A 19,622-nucleotide genomic window follows, 5' to 3' on the forward strand; every position below is an offset into this window, starting at 1 on the left:
TTGCAATTAACAGTAAGATAGGAACTAAGTATTTTTCATTGTTAGTTCATGTTTCCTTCAATTACTCGACACGTTATATATATATATATATATATATATATATATATATATATATATACACGGTATATATATATATATATATATATATATATATATATATATATATATATATATATATATACTTATTATATTATACTTATAGTATATTACATAAACTAGTATTATTTTATTATAAATGTACACTACAAATGTAGTACTATTTGTCCCCTGAAAAAGATTAAGGACAGCCGGCCCAGTCTGTAAATTCCTATTCCTCTAGTAGTCTTTGACCTTCCATTCAAACTTGTGTAGATTATAGAGCTTGGCTCACATTCCCCGTGAGATATGCTTTTCACAAGCCTCTCTATCCAGGTCCCCAGTGTTTTACTTCATCGCTGAAAACCTTACCAAGTTTTTATCCGTTTCATTGTGTCATCGGCATCCTATCTCTCCTCGCATCGAAGTCCCAGCGATCCATCCGTCTCTTTCACTGTCTTACCACCGGTGGCCGCCTAATCCAATTACTAGTTCTGCACTTTCTTGCCTCCCTCTGCTTGTTTTGATCTAGTTTCAACAATGACTCTCAATAAAAGCCCCTTCCCAGCAGGCCGTGCGCATCTCTCTGACACTTCCCGTTTCGGGATGGGCTACATTTCAAAGAACTCATTGATTGTCGGGATCGATTCGTTTCAGGTAGGGCCAACTTCCTAATCACTTCTGTTCGCCGGTTGACATGGACAGAATAAGACATCGAGAGACGAGACCTGCTGATGTGCGTTTATAGATCCGACTCTTTACCTTTCTCATTTCGCCCGCTTGTTTTGACTGGTCAAAGTTGATTTGCATACTTCCATCAATAAAACTGGAATATCGACTACATGTTCTCAGTAGTTCCAGATAGCAACACATTTAACACAGAAAACTTTCTCTTCATTTTTACAAAACTACAAATAAAACGAGAAACAAAATAAAGAGCATGCTGCTATGGCGGCCATCGTTCCAGCTGTCACTCTGATGAGGTCGGTAGGAGGGCATCTGAGATGGACGGGACCACGGGCGTGAAACGGTTTGCGCCACAGTGTGAAATAAACTGGTGGAATAAGAATGGACAATGCTGGGCAGACTTACCGCGCAGGAGATCAGAGGTGGAGTGTGGCGAGGCGTGAGCACGGAACAGCTGCCAATCAAAGTCATCCTCCTCCCCTTGGCTGAACTCACACAGACTGGGGTCGGAGTCTTCATCAAATGTGCAGCCCGCTGCCGAGGGAGGAACAGAGAGAAGCAAAACATGTTATCGGTCTTGATTCAAGTCCATGACTTCATCTCATTAAAAACCTTAAACGGCTTGGAATACGTGCTTCCTGCTTAACCTTACAAGTCTCTGTACATGAATTATTTAAAGCGTCTGGCCGTATATTTAAAAGCCTCCGGGACAATAACATTTCATTTGGACAGCATTTGATCCACAATTTGTTGACACTGAAATTTGAATTACAATACGACTCCCTCAGTTAATGTGGCTGCAGGCAGGCATACTAGGACCCCCTGGCCCGACAGCCTAATTAAGCAGTCGTGTTTTATTTGGGGCTCCGTTTCATCATGCGAGCCCCTCTGATCTCATTTCTGGTTTTGCCGAGTGAGAGGTGTCAGACTGCACACACCCACATACATTTATAACACCGGCTCTTTAGTCAGCCATTCGCCAAAGTAATCATTCCTTTATTCAAGACACACCGCTCTCACACACAACATCTACAAGGACACACGTCTACCCATCGCCTCTACCAATCCATCATCAATAGTGATTGAAGATTTACAACACAAACACAAGTCCAGTGACAGACCAATATATCAGCAAGGACTAATTAAACGGCCAAAGATAACTCAATTGTTGCAAATATACTGCCAGCCTGGTCACTATTATTTATGTATTATTAAATATTATTTTAATAAAAGTATTTTATTTATTATTATTATTAATAGATGTATTATATACAATTTTATTAATAAAAATGATAATATAATTTAAATAATTATATTGAAAAGGCTGTCAGTAGATATTAACTGGCAAAGCAGACAGTTATAATAATAATAATGAAAAGTTGCAAAATCTGCAATCAGCCTTGTCAGTATAATTTATCAAATAGTTTTATGAATTTATCAAAAAAGCATTATTTATTATTTATTTAATTATATTTTGATTGTATTAATACTACAACTAATAAGAATAATAATAATAAACATGGGATATGAAATATTAAAATATAATGTCATAAATATAATAATATTGACATGGCTGTAATTGTATAAATCACTACTTACTTTTGAAAAACCCATATCAACAAGTACACAAGTCCCATTTAAATAATGTTCACAAACAGTTCATGAAAGTTCACAAACTTCCTGCTAGTTAAATATGGGGCAAACAAAGGCCCTGTCCCAAATAGTACCCAAAGCACTCGCGGTCTTCCTACGAGTCCGCACTTTCGCAATGTAACGTTGCTTTGATTGATGGAATGAAGTCTGCTGCGGAGCTCACTTCAGGGCAGGCTCGGCAAAAGAGTGCATCAAGGGGGCATATCTCACCAGAACCCCTCTGAAACCTAAAATGGCAAATGGGACACTGTATGGTCTCGTGGATTTCATAATCTCGCGGCGGCCATTGTAAGTCCACAAAACTGAAAGTGTGCCATTTGGGACAGGGCCTAATATTTTAAGCTTTCTATAACGATTTCAAACTATTATTCTAATCCATCAGAGACGTCTTAATCTCAGCCTGCAACTAATTTCGGCTCCACGTTACGTTTAATAAGCAGCACATTTGCGACCCAAGGGCAGCGGCTTAATGTGCCACAGCCTGAGCACCTCGCCACATCTGCTGTGGTCCCTCACATTAGCCTTATAGTGTAAGAAAAAGCAGGCAGCGGTGGGCAGTCTACAAACCTTAGTCATGTGCTGCTGACTTGGGCCAACTCAAAGCAGACGGGGCAGAGGGGAGAGGAACCACGCTGGCAATGGGTTTGACAATAACTATGATATCAAGGTGACCCTCGTCGCTGAGTGCCTCTTTACTGCCACCTCTGGGCCTGTCCCCTCAACAGCCAAATGGGAAGGGGTTATAAATCTGTCTGGTACTACAATTGGTTACTTGGATTTTTTTTAATTTCAAAAGGAAAATAGACACGAATTTTTCATTGTGGACGAGCTTTTATTGTGCATACTATGCAAAAAATATATTTTTAAAGAAACTAAAGGTGCATTGTGTAATATTTCTGAGGATCTATTGACAGAAATGCAATATAAGATCCATAACTATGTTTTCAGTGGTGTATAAAGACCTTGCATAATGAACCGTTATGTTTTTATTATCTCAGAGACATTTATACCTCCATAACCGCGGGCACCCCCTTCTATGGAGGTCGACATGTTGTGTCGTCATGTTTCTACCGTAGCCGTCAGCGAACGAACAGTGCTAGAGAGCGCGTTTCCTCACTACCAGTGGTGTATAAAGACCTTACTTAATGAACCGTTATATTTTGTATTACCGTAATTCCTCAAATAAAAACCGGGGCCTTTATATACCTGAACTGCAGAAGGTAACCGGCTTTTATTTGAAGCATGCTTTTATTAGAGGCAGGCCTTTATTTCTAATTCCATCTTTTTCATAAATAATAGGATTGGGCCGATAGACGATGCAATCATCTATCGCGATGGCTGACAGACATCACTATGTTGAGACTGCATCGCGATCCCCCCACCCGCCCTGTTTCCATGGTGACGCGTCATGCTTGGCACGCAGGTGATTCACCACAGCCAAAATAGCGCTGTATGACAGTTGTAGCACTATATTTCTAAACATTAAAGCTCCAGTCGGCAAGTCTGCAGATTGAGTGGACTTTTCAAAATTTTGAATGTTTACAACTATCATGCCCCTCCCCCACTATCAACGAATACCCTCCCACCGAGTTCGTGGCTTCGTGCTCGTCAGTGCCAGTGCACCAGATTTTCTGTGAACGCGCCCGTCTCATCAGCATCCATCAACACCATGAAGTATTTTGTTATTGTTGTTTTGTCATTTTGGAGTAGATTGTTACGAAATGGATTACCCACCAATTAAACGTAAATAACTTTTGTGCTTTCATCTGGACATGTTTATCCACCTAACGTTACATTCACACGGATTTCAGTGCAAACAAACGAACCTGCCCAACAAGTGCTAACGTTAGCTATCCATACCAACACATTAGGGCAAACATACATTACTAACATAACACTAAGAAATAAAGGTAATGGTTGATAAAGCACAATTACCTGTGGAATTACTATAACACTAAGAAATAAAGTAACTGGTTGATAAAGCACAATTACCTGTGGAGAAGAAATGTTGCAAGCTCTGCATCCAGCTTGAACCCAATTAAATCACGTAAATCTCTCCACCTTTCAAATGCCAACCCGATGTTGATCCTGGTTTATTTACGCACTTTCTTTCTTTACTTCTTTATTTTCAGCAGGTGTTCTCTTTTCCTGTGTTGTTTTTGACCTCCTAGCTCTTGAGGTTAACCAAGGAATTGGAATCTTTTCCGCCATCACTCTTCATTACTGCGCGAACTTCAGGCGTGTGCATGTGATTGTAACGTGCGCGAGGGCAGGCGTGTGCACGACCTGTGATTGACAGTCAGATCTCACACCCCCCTGCGTGGATTGGACCCGATGATCCGGGACGGGTGGATTTTTCCAAAACAAATAACACGCTCCAGGTGGAGTTAGAAGCTCTGTCTTTTTTCTAAAACCACTTTATTTATGTTGTTCTGTCGGATTATAGAGTCGATTTCACTGAATATGATCAAAAAATTGTTGCCAACGGGAGCTTTAACAAACTTCCTTAAACTTCCAAACTCCGATTCTCAAATACATGTAAGAGAGTTTGTTGTGTCGTTTAAAAACCTTTAACGTTATAAATGATCTTGATCTGTAACGTGAGATGTTTGTTTGGGCCGCAGTTCAGAGATTCTTTTCTATTGGATTTATTACAGCACGTGAATTCATCAGTTTCTCACGGAATACATTAAAGTAAGTGGCTGGTGAACTGGGAGAAGAACAGAGTAAACTTAATAGTTATTTGCACTGTGATATGAATAAAACACCTCGGCAAATATATTTGAATGAATTGTTATGGCCGCTTCTATAGACACTGTGTATTTTACAAACTATAAATGTATTGTTCTTCTATAAATTATATGTATTTAAATGTCTGAAACCTAAAATAAACATGATGTGGTTAAAAACAATGAATAGTTGTCATATACAGGGGTGTGGAGTAACGAATTACAAATACTCACGTTACTGTAATTAAGTAGTTTTTTTCAGAAATTGTACTTTTTGAGTAGTTTAAAAATTGTGTAATTTTACTTTTACTTGAGTACATTTTAAGTGATGTATCGTATCGGTACTTTTTCTCCGCTATTTTCCTTCTGTTTGTGGTCGTTACTCGTTACATATGCTTGTTTTAGCCTAATTTCATTTTATTTTTATCCATCAACGTGATTGGATTGAGTAATCGGTCTCGTGACTGTCATCAAATCAAGTTAAGCATAGAAAACTTTAACCGCCTATTCCTGGTGTTACTCGTGATTGCTGTGGAAGTGCATTCTTCAGGCATCAATTCAATCCAGATATCAGCGTCTTCCTCTAATATGCTAAGGTACATTTCACATTTCTGCTTAATATGATATTTATATAGGCTGGCCTGTCTAAATGGCCTAACATTTGGTCTGAGGTTGGGGGTATTGCGTGACGAGTTCATAATGCGGTGAATTCCCGCTCCCATTTACTTCACAATCACATTATAGAGAGACGCGCGTCACGATCTGTGCACTGCCGCGTCTCATGCTCGCCATGCCGCCAGATTCAGAATCAGTGCACTCTATGAACCATGGCGTTAACTTGAACTGCATTTATTCTGTCAGTCTGTGACTAACGTTACAGCTCGTTAATAAACAACGTTTTTTGATTGATCCAATATACAATCCGTCTTCATTTGGCAAGTGCACTTGCGCAAAAACATTTTTCATGTTGAACTTTTGTTTTTTTGTGTGTGGATGCTGCTGATAAAACAGCTTCGCCGAGACTACAAAGAGACATGCGTGTGTGTGTGTGTGTGTGTGTTTGTTTGTTTGTTTCTTTTGTAAAAGTTTCCTGGATATAACTTCCCTATTTAATGCACAATTTTCCTTACAAATTATATTATCAGCAGCATTACAATGCGAGTAAATGTAGCCGTGTAAAATGTAAGGGATGATGCCACCCTTCTAGAACAATGTGCATTTACGTTTAAATTCTAACATATTTAATAGCATGGAATTAAAGTGTGTAATTAGTGTTAGCTCACTATCTTAGCCTTTTTCAATGCATTAGGTGAGGTAATCTGATAATATTAGTTATACACTAACATTGGTACCGTTTTGCAGAGAAATTGGGTATTTTTTAATCTCTCTATTTAACCCATCTCATGGTGTGTGATGCTGAACTATCATATGAGTTTCTAAAGGTTTTTGAATTCTTTGCACAGTTATGAATATTGATATTTTATGTGCAACAATAGCATGCTCAGGCCCAGTTTCTTTTCGCCTAATTTTAAATGCTTTTCCCCCCCAAATAATATGATTTAAATGGTGATGAGTGTACTGATTTGATGCATTTTAAAAAGATGGATGATATATATTCTTCAATCCTTCTGACAAAGAAGAAAATATAATGTGAATTACAGTATGTGAATTTTTTTTAATTTATAAATTGTAGTGCACAGTGTTTATTATAAGGGGTAAAATCCGCAGCTCAGTACTCACTACTCACTACTCATGAGTACTTTTAAATAAGCTACTTTTTTACTCTTACTCAAGTAGTTTTTTGGACAAGTACTTTTTACTCTACTCACACTACATTATGAGAAGCGCTGAAAGTCCTTCTTTAGCTCAGCGTGAAAGCACAGTTTGAATCTGGCATGTCGCGTCAGAGCGGGCTGACATCGATGATGAGATGTAGAGGAAAATATCTAGTGGAAAATGAGTATGTTACGTTACGTCATTATATGAAAGGCACAGGAGATTACCTATCAACACTAAATTTTCCCCGGCCTTAACTTGAGACCGGCCTTTATTTGTCTGTGTTGACCCTGCTCCCGGCCACTATCAGAGGCCCGGCTTTTAATTGACTACCGGTTTTTATTTGAGGAATTACGGTACCTTAGAATGAGCAGTTTCTATCTACATACACCGCGGGTCCCCTTACATTGAAATGCGCCGACATGTTTCTACCGTAGCCCTAAACGGACAAACGTGTTTCGCTAATATGTTGCTCTTCGTGCAAGGAAGCAAGCTTAGCTCAGCGAATAAAACACTTACACAATGATGAACAAGTAACAATAATATTCGCAATAACATATAGTTTCACTGAATAATTAAGTGAACATAATTTTTTAATTTATCCTTGTAAAGAAACCTCATTGCTGAACTGGCTATACTCTGCTGTCTCAGACGATGACATTTTCCTTTTGGCCACCGTAACTTTTGTTGGTTGCAATTTTTAACCTCACCACTATATGTCGCTAGAAATCACACACTGCACCTTTTAAAAAAAAATTCAATAAATACTGAAAAAGAATATTAAGCAGTGCAACTGTTTTTAACATTGATAATAATAAGAAATGTTTCTTGAGAACCAAATCAGCATATAAGAATGATTTCTGAAGGATCGTGTGACCCTGAAAACTTTTTTTAAATACATTGAATCCGAAAACAGAAATATTTTTAAATATTATTACAACTTAAAATAACTTATTACTGTATTTTGATCAAAAACTGGGGGCATTTCTTTCAAAAAACTAAAAAAAACTTACTGACCCCAAACTGTTGAATATTGGCCTACTGTGCAAATCTGGCATTAAATAAATAGCTTTATTATTTGAGCTAAAGACAAATAATCAAAATGGTAATAAATTCTATTATAAAACAGCCAAATCATATTCAAAGCTGGACACCTGTGACAAAACTGCACATCAGTTCAATTCTATATTGATGCACAAATTTGTGACATCACTTAGCAATTGTAAACCAAACATTCCTGTTATAATCAAAGAACAACTTACAAGTTCCCTGAATAGTCTGAATAAGTGAAATAAGTGAAACGACAATGAACCACAAGTACCAAAAGTATTGTTTTTGTGCAGTATGTTGTTAAGCACAAAGGTCCAGTTATTGGGCTGCAAAGGCATCTCACTGCTCAAAAACACTAAATTGAATCATTACCGTAATATTTAAATAATCAGATTTTCATAATCGTTAAGTGGAATCAGATTAAGAACCCTTAAACTGTGATTTCGATCCCTATTACTCATGTGAGCCAGTATATCTGAAAGAAAAAGAAAGAGAGAAACTTCCCAGGGCTTCTGTCCTAGTAAGTTTCATTTACACTATTCACTAACAGTTCAGTACAGGGATCCGATTCTGTGGGAGTGGGAAAATATACCAAAGCTGACAAACTGACACCTTATTTTGGCAATTACTCCTCTCCTACCAAAGCCAAAGACATTTGAGACATTCTCAGAACATCCTGAGAGCGATGTGGAACGCCCAGCTTTTCTTTCCATCAATGCACATTTTCTTGAAGTCAAACACAAACGATTAACCATCATGACTGAACAGCAACAATCAAGTCCTCCTCTCTGCTCCCACCGCAGCCCCTCGACCCAGCCTTGTCATGACTGCCTCCAATAAGTAATTACAATATAATTTGGCACAGCAACAACACAGAAAACATCAGGCTTGAGCCACTGCCAGGGTTGAAAGCCCCTTGGCTGGAGAGCATGGAGGTTTTTGTGTGTGCAGGCTCATCCGTTTGTTTTGTTTATTAATGTGAACAAGCTCCCTTTGGAGAGTAAGGCTGTTATTAGCCTTCATTAAAACGTTGAAGAATTGGCTTGTCTGAACCCTCTAAGGACATACTGTACCAATGAATCCTGCTGCAGTCAGGCTATCAATAGCTTCAAAACTGTGGATGAAGATTATGATTTATTTCAGATTAATAACATCTGTGATTGGTGGTGGTGTTGTTCCAGTGATTCTACGTGTGGATTACATCGATTCACCCAATGGATTTGTTCAAAATTACTGATTCATACATTAAATGACAGTCTAGGGCTGCATCCGAAATTGCATACTTTCTGAATAGGTACTTACAGTATGTTGAATAAGTAATTACTTTTTGACCATCAAAAAAGCATGTTCTATATAGGATGAATGTGTGTAGTATGAATATAATCTGGATATTGTCTACATTCATCATGTTGTCACTGTCATATGATCTACCAGCGTCAGTTGTGTCGCTTCACTGCCATTCATGCAAAGTGTGGAACAAAGTGTGGAAGAGCATACATTCCTCTCACATGGCCAACAAAGAGAGTATGCATACCTCTCCCATGGCCTCATGGGATAGTAAAGTGTCCACTGGATGCATACTTCACAATATCACCAGAAGTGTTAGGTCATCTGAAAACTTTTGGCCAACTGTTTTATGAACACTATGGCTGAATCTGAAAACTTAGGCGGCTGACTTGTTGCCTCGCTGCCTTATAGGCAATGACTCTGCAAGCAGCGTTGGTCAAAAAAATTACATTTAGACATTAACTGACCAGCAAACGCAACTTTCTGACACCATCTTTCTTTTTCTAGCTCAACTATCAAAGCACAGGATTCGGGCGTGCCAAAAGTTCACAAGTTTTTGGATGCAGCCTATGTATTCTTACATACTACATTCACATACTGTTTTTGCCAACTATATAGTAGGGATTAGGGAAGTATGCAATTTCAGATACAGCCTAGGTGAGTCACTGGAAAATTCACTTAAATTATTTGTTTAAAAAATCAATGTCAAAACAAACCAAGTCTTTATGAGTGAGTCATTGAATCCATTAGCAGACTGATTAATTTAGGAATGAATCACCACCACTGTGTTGCTCAGATTATTTTGCACTGGCTTCACTAATACTATTTTGTTGTCAACCCAAAAATGCACAGTAACTAGCAATTACGTGCCTAAAATGTAAGTTATCCAATATTAACTTTTGATTATTGAACTATTGTATAAAAGCAAGACCGAATCACAGTACTCCAATCTTTTTGCAAAATGAATCAACATAGGGATCAGCTTTTTGTGGAAGCTACAGAAAAGGGAGAAATATGACTATTTTAGCATCAAACAGACAGTGTTATGCTTTGTTTTGGGAGCACAAAAAACTTTTCCATTAAAGATGTAACTACACCTCAACTAAAATCCAGAAGTGATGATACAGATCAAACAACTAAATCTGAAGCAGTGGATCTGTCGAAAACAGTACAGATTTAATCTGTACCACAACATTTTGTATCTTCAGAAGTTTTATGGATCTGCTAGCTAGCCTAGCTTCTACTACAGAGAAAAGTGCAGGGACAAGATAAATAGGATGCTGTCAGAGGATCAGGGGAATGTCTCAGATTTATCTAGAGCAGTAATGTTGGAGAGAGGCAATTTGTTTAACAATGCTTCCAGGTTAGCACTACCTTGCCAGGGGATATTTAAAGTGTGTCCCACTTTGAAATGTGCAACCTCAACTTGCCTTCTGAGTTTTAATTTTTTTCATAAATTAGATTCTCCTCCCCAGACATGTTCTCATGAGGTTTGTGACATCCCTCACCACCTCGTCTTTAAAATGAGTTCTTGTGCCACACTTTGAGACCTAGCTTTAGCATTGGCAGTAAATTCCTGAAATGTAAAATAAATAAAATATCAAAATGGTAAACAAATCACAAAAGATGGATTTATTCACCTTTAAATAAAAAAAACACTGAGAGTTGTGTGAGAGCAGCAAAACAATCATTTTCTCTATTCAATATTTTTCCTGATGTAAAGGGATTTATATGCAGTAATTATATTTAGATATTTATTTTAGATTGTTAGCAAAATTTTAAGATAATCCGACCAGTTTTCGGAGAATATATGCTGAATTTTGTTTTTATTATTAGCATTACATTTATTGAGGTTTATACTAAAAAAAAATAAAAAAAATGGAATACACCATATATTCTCGGGGGGCTGGGGGGGGGGGGGGGTGAGGGTTGGGTTTGTCTTTCCTGTTTTCAGGGTGTAACCATAAAACGAGAAAAATATTGATGGAATATTTTTTTTTTTTTTTTTTTGCTGCAGTGCACTGGCTCCTACTATGTCACACAGACAAAACACTTAATAGCAACTTGTGTGTAAGGTTTACGTCTCGGCCACTTTAGTAAACAATGAAGTTACGTTCAGTAATCCTAAATCAAAGTGACTGCATCTCAAACGCAATTTAGCACATCATCCATGTCTTTTTATTCACACACATAGCTGCAGCCATCCACACTGTGACTGTGAAACATTCTGTTTGTGATCAGTTGTCACCTGCCACAAATGGATAAGGGCATATGTGGTACAAAAAAAGGGTGTTTCTTATATTTTCCTTAAAATTCCTTAAAAAAGAGCTCTCTTTAGTAAAAAAAAAATATTTGTTGTCAATTAACAGCCAAACATGACGGCCCTATTTCTGAAATAACTCAACCAAGTTAAAAGTAATTAATGGGTTAATGAAATTTGCCTCTCCTCAAAGAGCACCAGCTCTTTGATTTACATCTCGTGAGCACTGAGAGACGACACCACCCCATATGAACTAGCTTTTAGCTTCCCAGTTCTTTCGCCAGCCGTTTAGATCCACTCCTGTGCTAAGCAGACATTCCCTCACTGCTTAGGCACGTGGCTGGAATGTGCCGTGGCTGTCTGGTCCTCAGCCTAGCTCCTCCGCTAGCCTCATTAGCATCCTGGCGCACAGACTCAGCCAAGAATCAAGACAAAGACAAACACTGTTTGTGTTGAACCGGGAAGTCTCTCGCCACTCTACTGCAAGGCCATTCATCCTTTCTTAGCGCTCACAATGAATGCATTTAATTTCCTACCTATGGTTTTAATGAGGGAGCCCTAACTCGCACACAGTGGCAGCTATACAGAACGAAATAATCATCACAGATTCTTTCCATAATGTATGTAACAACAGGCCAAAGATGGATGTGCTACTGTAGACTAGCACTTTGTGAAAAATACAATGATCTTATTGGGTCGCATTATCATAGTGCCACCAAATGGCTGATGCACTGAATCCCGAACCTCACCCAAAGCTGCATCCACTATAGAGGATTTCAAACTAATAAGATCCAATAACTTACCCTAAATACATATTTGAAATACAAATTGAGCCAATCATCAATCATATTCATTCATTCAATCATTAATGTCTTGGTTTGTTCTTGTTATATTTTTCCATTTTCAGAAATTGAAATAAAACTGAAAACCAAACAGTTGATGTACTCCATTGACATCATAAGTATGAAAAAAATGTACAATGGAAGTCAATGGGGTCCCATCAAGTGTTTGGCTACCGACATTCTTCAAAATAGCTTCTTGGTGTTCAGCAGATTCAGAAAAACTTGGGGGTGAGTAAATGATTAATACCCGATCGGAAGATGTGCATTAAAACTGTTTTCAAATAATCAAATAAAGCGACTGAGTCTCTTCACAAATTTGGACTAAACCACTCAATTCATATGGATTAGTTTTACGATCTCTTTATGAACTTTTTGAATCATCAAAGTTGTAGTTGCATAGCTGTCAATGGATGGACAGGAAGAGCTCAGATTTCATCAAAAAGATCTTCATTTGTTCCGAAGAATAACTTTAGTCTTACGAGTTAGGGACAACATAATGTTGAATAATTAATGACAAATGAACCAGCTAATCCAAGAATTTACTAGGCATACTTGAAACTTCCTGGCAAGTTAGAGCTAAGCTCTGCTGGACAGTGGCCCTCCAGGACAGTGTTTGGACACCCCTGAACTAGACCAATCCCAATCAAGTCCAATTAACTAGAGAATGATAAGAGCATATTACCTCATTACCTCACCCATTGCAACATTTAATGACAAAATTAAACTTTAAAAATGCAATCATTTTCAGGGTTCATCTACAAAGTTTAACCGAAAAATTCCAAAGCCCTGTCATGCATTTGCTTCACTTGATGAGGTTGAGAAGCACGTTAGCACCTGAGGCTAAGTGGAAGTAGGTGCTCCTGAGACAGTCATCAGAAAATCAAAATGAGAAGTCTGTCTGGCAGTGCTTTCAGATTTCACACAGAGTAACTGCCCAGAATGACCGTCAGAATACCAAATAAGAATATGCAGTGTTGAGATCTCACTGGCTGGAGCCCAGTGTGGGCAGAGCTCATCCTCGCACCTGCAGGACTTCCTGTGTCAATACAGCTGCTGCAGGTCAATGGCTGTGGATCGAGACCTACTGCACTTCTCAGTCACAAGAAGCGGGTGCAAGTCGTAATATTCAGAGCAAGAACTGCCAGTTTAAAGCTTCAAGCTTTGGCAAAAGAATAGCTCATAGATGGAAAGCCTGTCTGGAGGTTAATAGACTTTCTCAAAAAGCTGTTTTGCTCCATTTTCATATCAGCAGGGCTTCTAATGTTTTATTGCATTCTCAGCTTGTGTGTGCACCTGTACTCAAATTTACTTGAAGTTTCTTTGCAAAGACATGCCCTCTTAAAGGCAAATTTGTCAAGTGTGACAGTCATTTTGCGTTCAAAGCAGGTCTCTCTAATAGGCATCCGCCTGTATCTGGACTGGTGTGAAATTACGCTCATGTCATACAGCGACTAGCGTATTTCTTCTTTCCCATCCCCTACTATGCTGATCTTTTATCCCTGCACTCCACCTAAGAGCACAGCGACTTTGATTAATGAAAATATATTATTTAAAACACCATAGTGCAGGAAGCTGTGGATATCAATGCTATGCCAAATGCTTTCTTTTAAAACATAAGGGAAAATATAGAGATTTCAAAGAAGAGTGGTGAATACTTCTTTTTACATTCAACAGTTCTCAAGCCCATTTCTTGAGGACAAATAAAACTGCATGTTTTAGGATTTATCCCTTATTTAACACACAATCATGACTAAAACTGCTCATTAGTTGGGTTTTCCATGACCTAAATGGGGTGTTTCAGACTAGTTAGTCCCCTAAAATGTGCTGGAGGGCTGCCAGGAGCAATATTGAGAAGAACTGTTTTAGAATCATCTGTAAGATGCCAATCAGATGTGTGCTTGAGCCATCGCTCCAATGACACAAACCCAAACTTTAGCTGCCAACCATAGACTGTAAAAAAAAATGGACAAAGCGTCTGTGACGTCACATATAGACTTTCTGAATAACGGTTTTGAGGCCGTATATGGGGGGTATGGGCGGCGCCATCTTTGAAAATCTTGGGAAGTCCTAACCCCGCTTAATACATAATCTTAGTATTGTATTAGGTGTACATCATTTATTTATTTTTTTTTTTTTTAACATAATATAACATCTAAGTTTTATTGCGCTAGAGTGGTCAGCGGCATATAAAAATATATTAACAATGTGGGACATATCAGTCTATTCTTATGTTACATTTATTCATTTGGCAGACGCATTTACTGTGTTTCAAACGTCAGTTAAAACCATAGGTAAAGTACCTCGGACGCTAACTTATAAGAGGCGATTTAATGCTAACTGTTGCAGTACGACTGCCCACAAACATTGATTCTAAATAGTGCTAACTACCTGAAATAGTAGTGGAATGTCGGTTAGTGCAGTTTATGGCAGAGCAACCCATTTTATGTACGATATTTCAATACAAATGTTCAGAAAGGATACAGAGGTGGTATGATGTGTTGTGTCAGATCATGGCCGAGACGTCAAATTTCAGGAATTCCCCTCGGCGCAGCCCGTTATCAGCTGTCAACCAAGCTGTCAATCAAAGTTAACCACGCCCTTATTTTGTCATACATTTTATATCTAAATACGATCTAAACTAACGAGTTAGAAAAAAATTCACCCCCTCACAGTTGTCAGGCAATCGGAACCTATAGAAAAATACAATAAAAGTCCATGGGACCAACCTGTAAAAACATGAATTTATGCTGTGAAAACAGACATTTTAACATTGGGTCTATGGACATTTGCTCCCTTTTGGGACCTGCCCCTAGTGGATTTTCGATGTATTGCAGTTTTTGCGCACTTCCAGGTAGGCTTAATTTTTCAGATTAGAATGTTGCCGCTTGCTGCCAACATCTTGGAGTATGCAATCTACCAATATGCTGATGGGAAAAAAAAACATTTGTGAATCTTATGGCACACAAAAGGGGGGAAAATTGAAGTCCAGTCAGGCAGAAGTAGATGAAATTACACTGTTGCTATTTACAGAATTATTTAAGCTTAAAGGTTTTGTATTTTTATGCTATAAAAAGACCACTACAAAAACTGTTTTCAGCTTGTTTTGTGCAGCATAAATAAGTGAGTTCCCACTTATTACCCATGTGATTCCCATCCTCATGCAAGTCAGTATATCTGGGAGAAGAGTATAGAGAGAATCTTCCCAATGCTTCTGTCCCAGTATGCATGTACGCCATTCGCTAATAGTCCACCACATGCATCCATTTCTATACAAGCGGGAAAAGATACCAAAGCTGACAAACATACACCTTATTTAGGCAGTTCCGGGTGTAGGATTGAAAATAATCCAAGAAATTTGAAATTAACAAAGACATTTGCTTTATTGTTTTCCACCCCCTCTTTCCCCAATGACCATTTGGAGTTGAGGGGCTGAAAGTGATCAAGGCCTGTAGGCCAAGATGTGTGCACTTTGGGGGATCTATGAATTGTCACACCTTTAGTACCGTGGGGGAATTTGTATCTGATTGGTCAGTTTGAATGTCTCACATTTGGGTTTTAGTTAAATGGTTAGGGAAAGGATAAAAGAACATTGTAACTGTTGCTCTGTCTCTTTTTATGCTCTGCTCTGATCTCTTTATCTAATAAGCAAAGGCAAGAAATGCTTTAAAAAAAACTTTTACAGTGTGTGCATGTTAGTTAGAAAGCTAGGGAGACTACGTCCCTCTGAGCTCCTGCAGTAGATCACAGCAATCTTCAAGTCAGTGGGGGCCACAGCATTCAATCTATCAGTGTCTACTGAAAGAACAAGTGAAATGTGTCTCAATGGAAATTTAAACTAGTTGGAGAAAGGGAAAGAAGGGGACAGAAAACATCTGCCTACAGATAAAGTAGAGAAATATTGTCTGATAAAATTGTGAGTGATGTTTGACTGCAAAATTGGCCACATCGATGCCAGGGCGGGTACTTACTAAGGTGTTCTGGGTGGTTTCTAGTTGGTATCTAGTTAAAATAGACCATCCTAAAGTCTATAGAATATCCTAATGATATTCTGCTCCCTCCTTCAACGTAACTCTATGGGATTTCTTCACCCATTTTATCTTTCCCATGGTGATAATCACAAGTTAGAACACTTAATACCTAGGACACTTAAATAACACTCCTCAACTTTTACTATTGAACTTTACTATTGAAATTCTCATAGTAGAAAAGGCCTGTCAATTAGCATGAAATATGCCTGCTTCAAGTAGATTTTTGGTCTCAAAATCTAAATGACCTGAACTTACATCAAACTGCAAAGGGCCCACAGTCATCTTTTCTCATTTCTTTCTTTTTTTTTTTTGGTGGGTGGATGCAAAGAGATAGTGTTTTAATTTTTAACAATACATTTTTTAAACATATTTTTTATTCATGTATTCACACGGAACACCCACAGAAACACACTAGACGAGAGGAAATCGCTAGCAACACTCTCCAGGATCCAAACAGAGCCATGGAGATGGACAGATGGAGAGATGGGAACAGGCAGTCTGAAGTCACACATATCTATTTACATATGCTGTCTCACTGGAGAATCAGTCAGAGCGAAACCAAATAAGCAGCTGCTACCTAAACACACACACGTCCCAAAGCGACAATGCTTTCTCTCTATTTCACTCACACACACACATATAAATATATCTAAATATATATATATATATATATATATATATATATATATATATATATATATATACACACTCACCTAAAGGACTATTAGGAACACCATACTAATACTGTGTTTGACCCCCTTTCGCTTTCAGAACTGCCTAAATTCTACGTGGCATTGATTCAATAAGGTGCTGAAAGCATTCTTTAGAAATGTTGGCCTATATTGATAGGATAGCATTTTGCAGTTGATGGAGATTTGTGGGATGCACATCCAGGGCAAGAAGCTCCCGTTCCACCACATCCCATAGATGCTCTATTGGGTTGAGATCTGGTGACTGTGGGGGCCATTTTAGTACAGTGAACTCATTGTGATGTTCAAGAAACCAATTTGGAATGATTCGAGCTTTGTGACATGGTGCATTATCCTGCTGAAAGTAGCCATCAGAGGATGGGTACATGGTGGCCATAAAGGGATGGACATGGTCAGAAACAATGCTCAGGTAGGCCGTGGCATTTAAACGATGCCCAATTGCACTAAGGGGCCTAAAGTGTGCCAAGAAAACATCCCCCACACCATTACACCACCAGCACCAGCCTGCACAGTGGTAACAAGGCATGATGGATCCATGTTCTCATTCTGTTTACGCCAAATTGTGACTCTACCATCTGAATGTCTCAACAGAAATCGAGACTATTTGCTTCACAAATGCTTTGCTGCATACCTCGGTTGTAACGAGTGGTTATTTCAGTCAAAGTTGCTCTTCTATCAGCTTGAATCAGTCGGCTCATTCTCCTCTGACCTCTAGCATCAACAAGGCATTTTCGCCCACAGGACTGCCGCATACTGGATGTTTTTCCCTTTTCACACCATTCTTTGTAAACGAATCCACACCATTCACACCATTCTTTGTGCGTGAAAATCCCAGTAACTGAGCAGATTGTGAAATCAGACCGGCCCGTCTGGCACCAACAACCATGCCATGCTCAAAATTGCTTAAATCACCTTTCTTTCCCATTCTGACATTCAGTTCGGAGTTCAGAAGATTGTCTTGACCAGGACCACACCCCTAAATGCATTGAAGCAACTGCCATGTGATTGGTTGATTAGATAATTGCATTAATGAGAAATTGAACAGGTGTTCCTAATAATCCTTTAGGTGAGTGTATATTCAGCAGCCATACTCCAGTCTTCAGTGTCACATTATCCTTCAAAAATTTTCAGGTTAGGTGCTCAAGAAAGACCAAAAAACACCTTTTTCTTATCATCATCAGTTGAAACCGGTTGTGCTGTTTGGAAAACCATAATAATTTTTTCAAGGGTCTTTTATGAATAAAATTTAAAAAAAACTAGATGACCTGGACATGGCTGAACCAACAAATGCATGTGTTACTTTGTGCAAGATTTTGCTGTATAATGAGAAATGGGCAGTACGCTAAGCAGGATTCTCTCGAGGCCTCATCAAGCCGGTATTGTGACAGCCATGCAAGTAAATGAGAACAGAGCAGACCAAGGTACAGAGAGTGGTTATACAGCCAACTATGCTAGTAGACCCAACTAAAGGGCAAATTTAACATGATATGCTCTTACACAAATAGTATTTTAAAACATTACTCCCACAGACAGCAATGGCCCGATTATCCTTAGCCCAACTGAGAAATGTTTTTATTAAATGTTTTATAGAGCATTTATAGAGTATTTCACCTTTGACTGTATAAATGCCAGCTGGCCATTAATGTTGTGTGAAAATATTACGCTAACAGCACAATGCTGCAGCTGAGAATACTGTTGAAGATGTTTTACACATCTCAAAACACTTTCTCTCACTGTAGTTGAATCTCACCAGGTCTTTTCAACCAGAAAAATACATGCATTCACACTGAATAAATAAGAGTCTTATGATGACGCAGTCCAACCGAAATCTTTGTTGAAGGATTTAATGTCTTAAAGACATTACTGCCTGATTGCTGAAAACTTTGACAAATAAACCTCAATTCACAGGAAAGAAAGGGAAAATTCAATCAAAACTGTGGGACCTTGAAAAAATAATTCATAGCTACAGGTATATGGAAACTTAATGGAGTTGTCAATTATAAACTTCATCTCATATGTTTCTACACAAATTCCTTTTGATATAAAAATATAAATGAAAATATTTGTATAAAAACTGTTTACACCCATCCCATATTAAATATAGACAAAAAATGAACAATTATTGCTATAAAATGAATGTGGATAACAACCTTCATAGATAAACTCACTGACAGTTTGTGACATTGAGATCTCTTCTAAAACTCTGAAAATCTTTTTTAAAAATGTGAAATAATAGACGGAATGCATGTAAAAAAATATATATATATATTTTTTTAAATCATAATGCTTTTCCCCCCATCCAAACCGTATTTGCAAGCAATTTGAAGGTTGATTTAACTGAAAGTGCTAAAGGTGTTTTCAAAACTTTGCTGTTTGTCGAAGAATTTCGCCCGGCGACACTGGCTGAACCAATGGTGGTAGTTTGGGGATGGGGCTATCTGTTCGGCTGACCAACGGAAACCGAGGGAGTGCAGGAAACCTGTTAGAAAACAAATTTATTTCCAATTCTGCTAGCTGACACTAGG

The 19,622-nt window shown here is 38.3% G+C and overlaps 1 protein-coding gene across 16 annotated transcripts in view; it reads right to left on the reverse strand.

Annotated features, from left to right (window-relative positions):
- Nucleotides 1-19,622, reverse strand: part of ptprub (protein tyrosine phosphatase receptor type Ub) — a 231,868-nt gene that overhangs the window by 157,589 nt on the left and 54,657 nt on the right. For all 16 annotated transcript variants that reach the window (XM_077217852.1, XM_077217849.1, XM_077217853.1 and 13 more), the window contains exon 2: nt 1,168-1,296. In XM_077217852.1, the coding sequence (XP_077073967.1) occupies nt 1,168-1,296 (129 nt within the window). The remainder of the gene's footprint in view (nt 1-1,167; nt 1,297-19,622) is intronic.

The sequence above is a fragment of the Siphateles boraxobius genome, unplaced genomic scaffold (genome assembly GCF_051911475.1).
Source record: "Siphateles boraxobius isolate OS27281-9 unplaced genomic scaffold, OSU_SipBor_1 12, whole genome shotgun sequence".
In the NCBI taxonomy this organism is placed as follows: domain Eukaryota; kingdom Metazoa; phylum Chordata; class Actinopteri; order Cypriniformes; family Leuciscidae; genus Siphateles; species Siphateles boraxobius.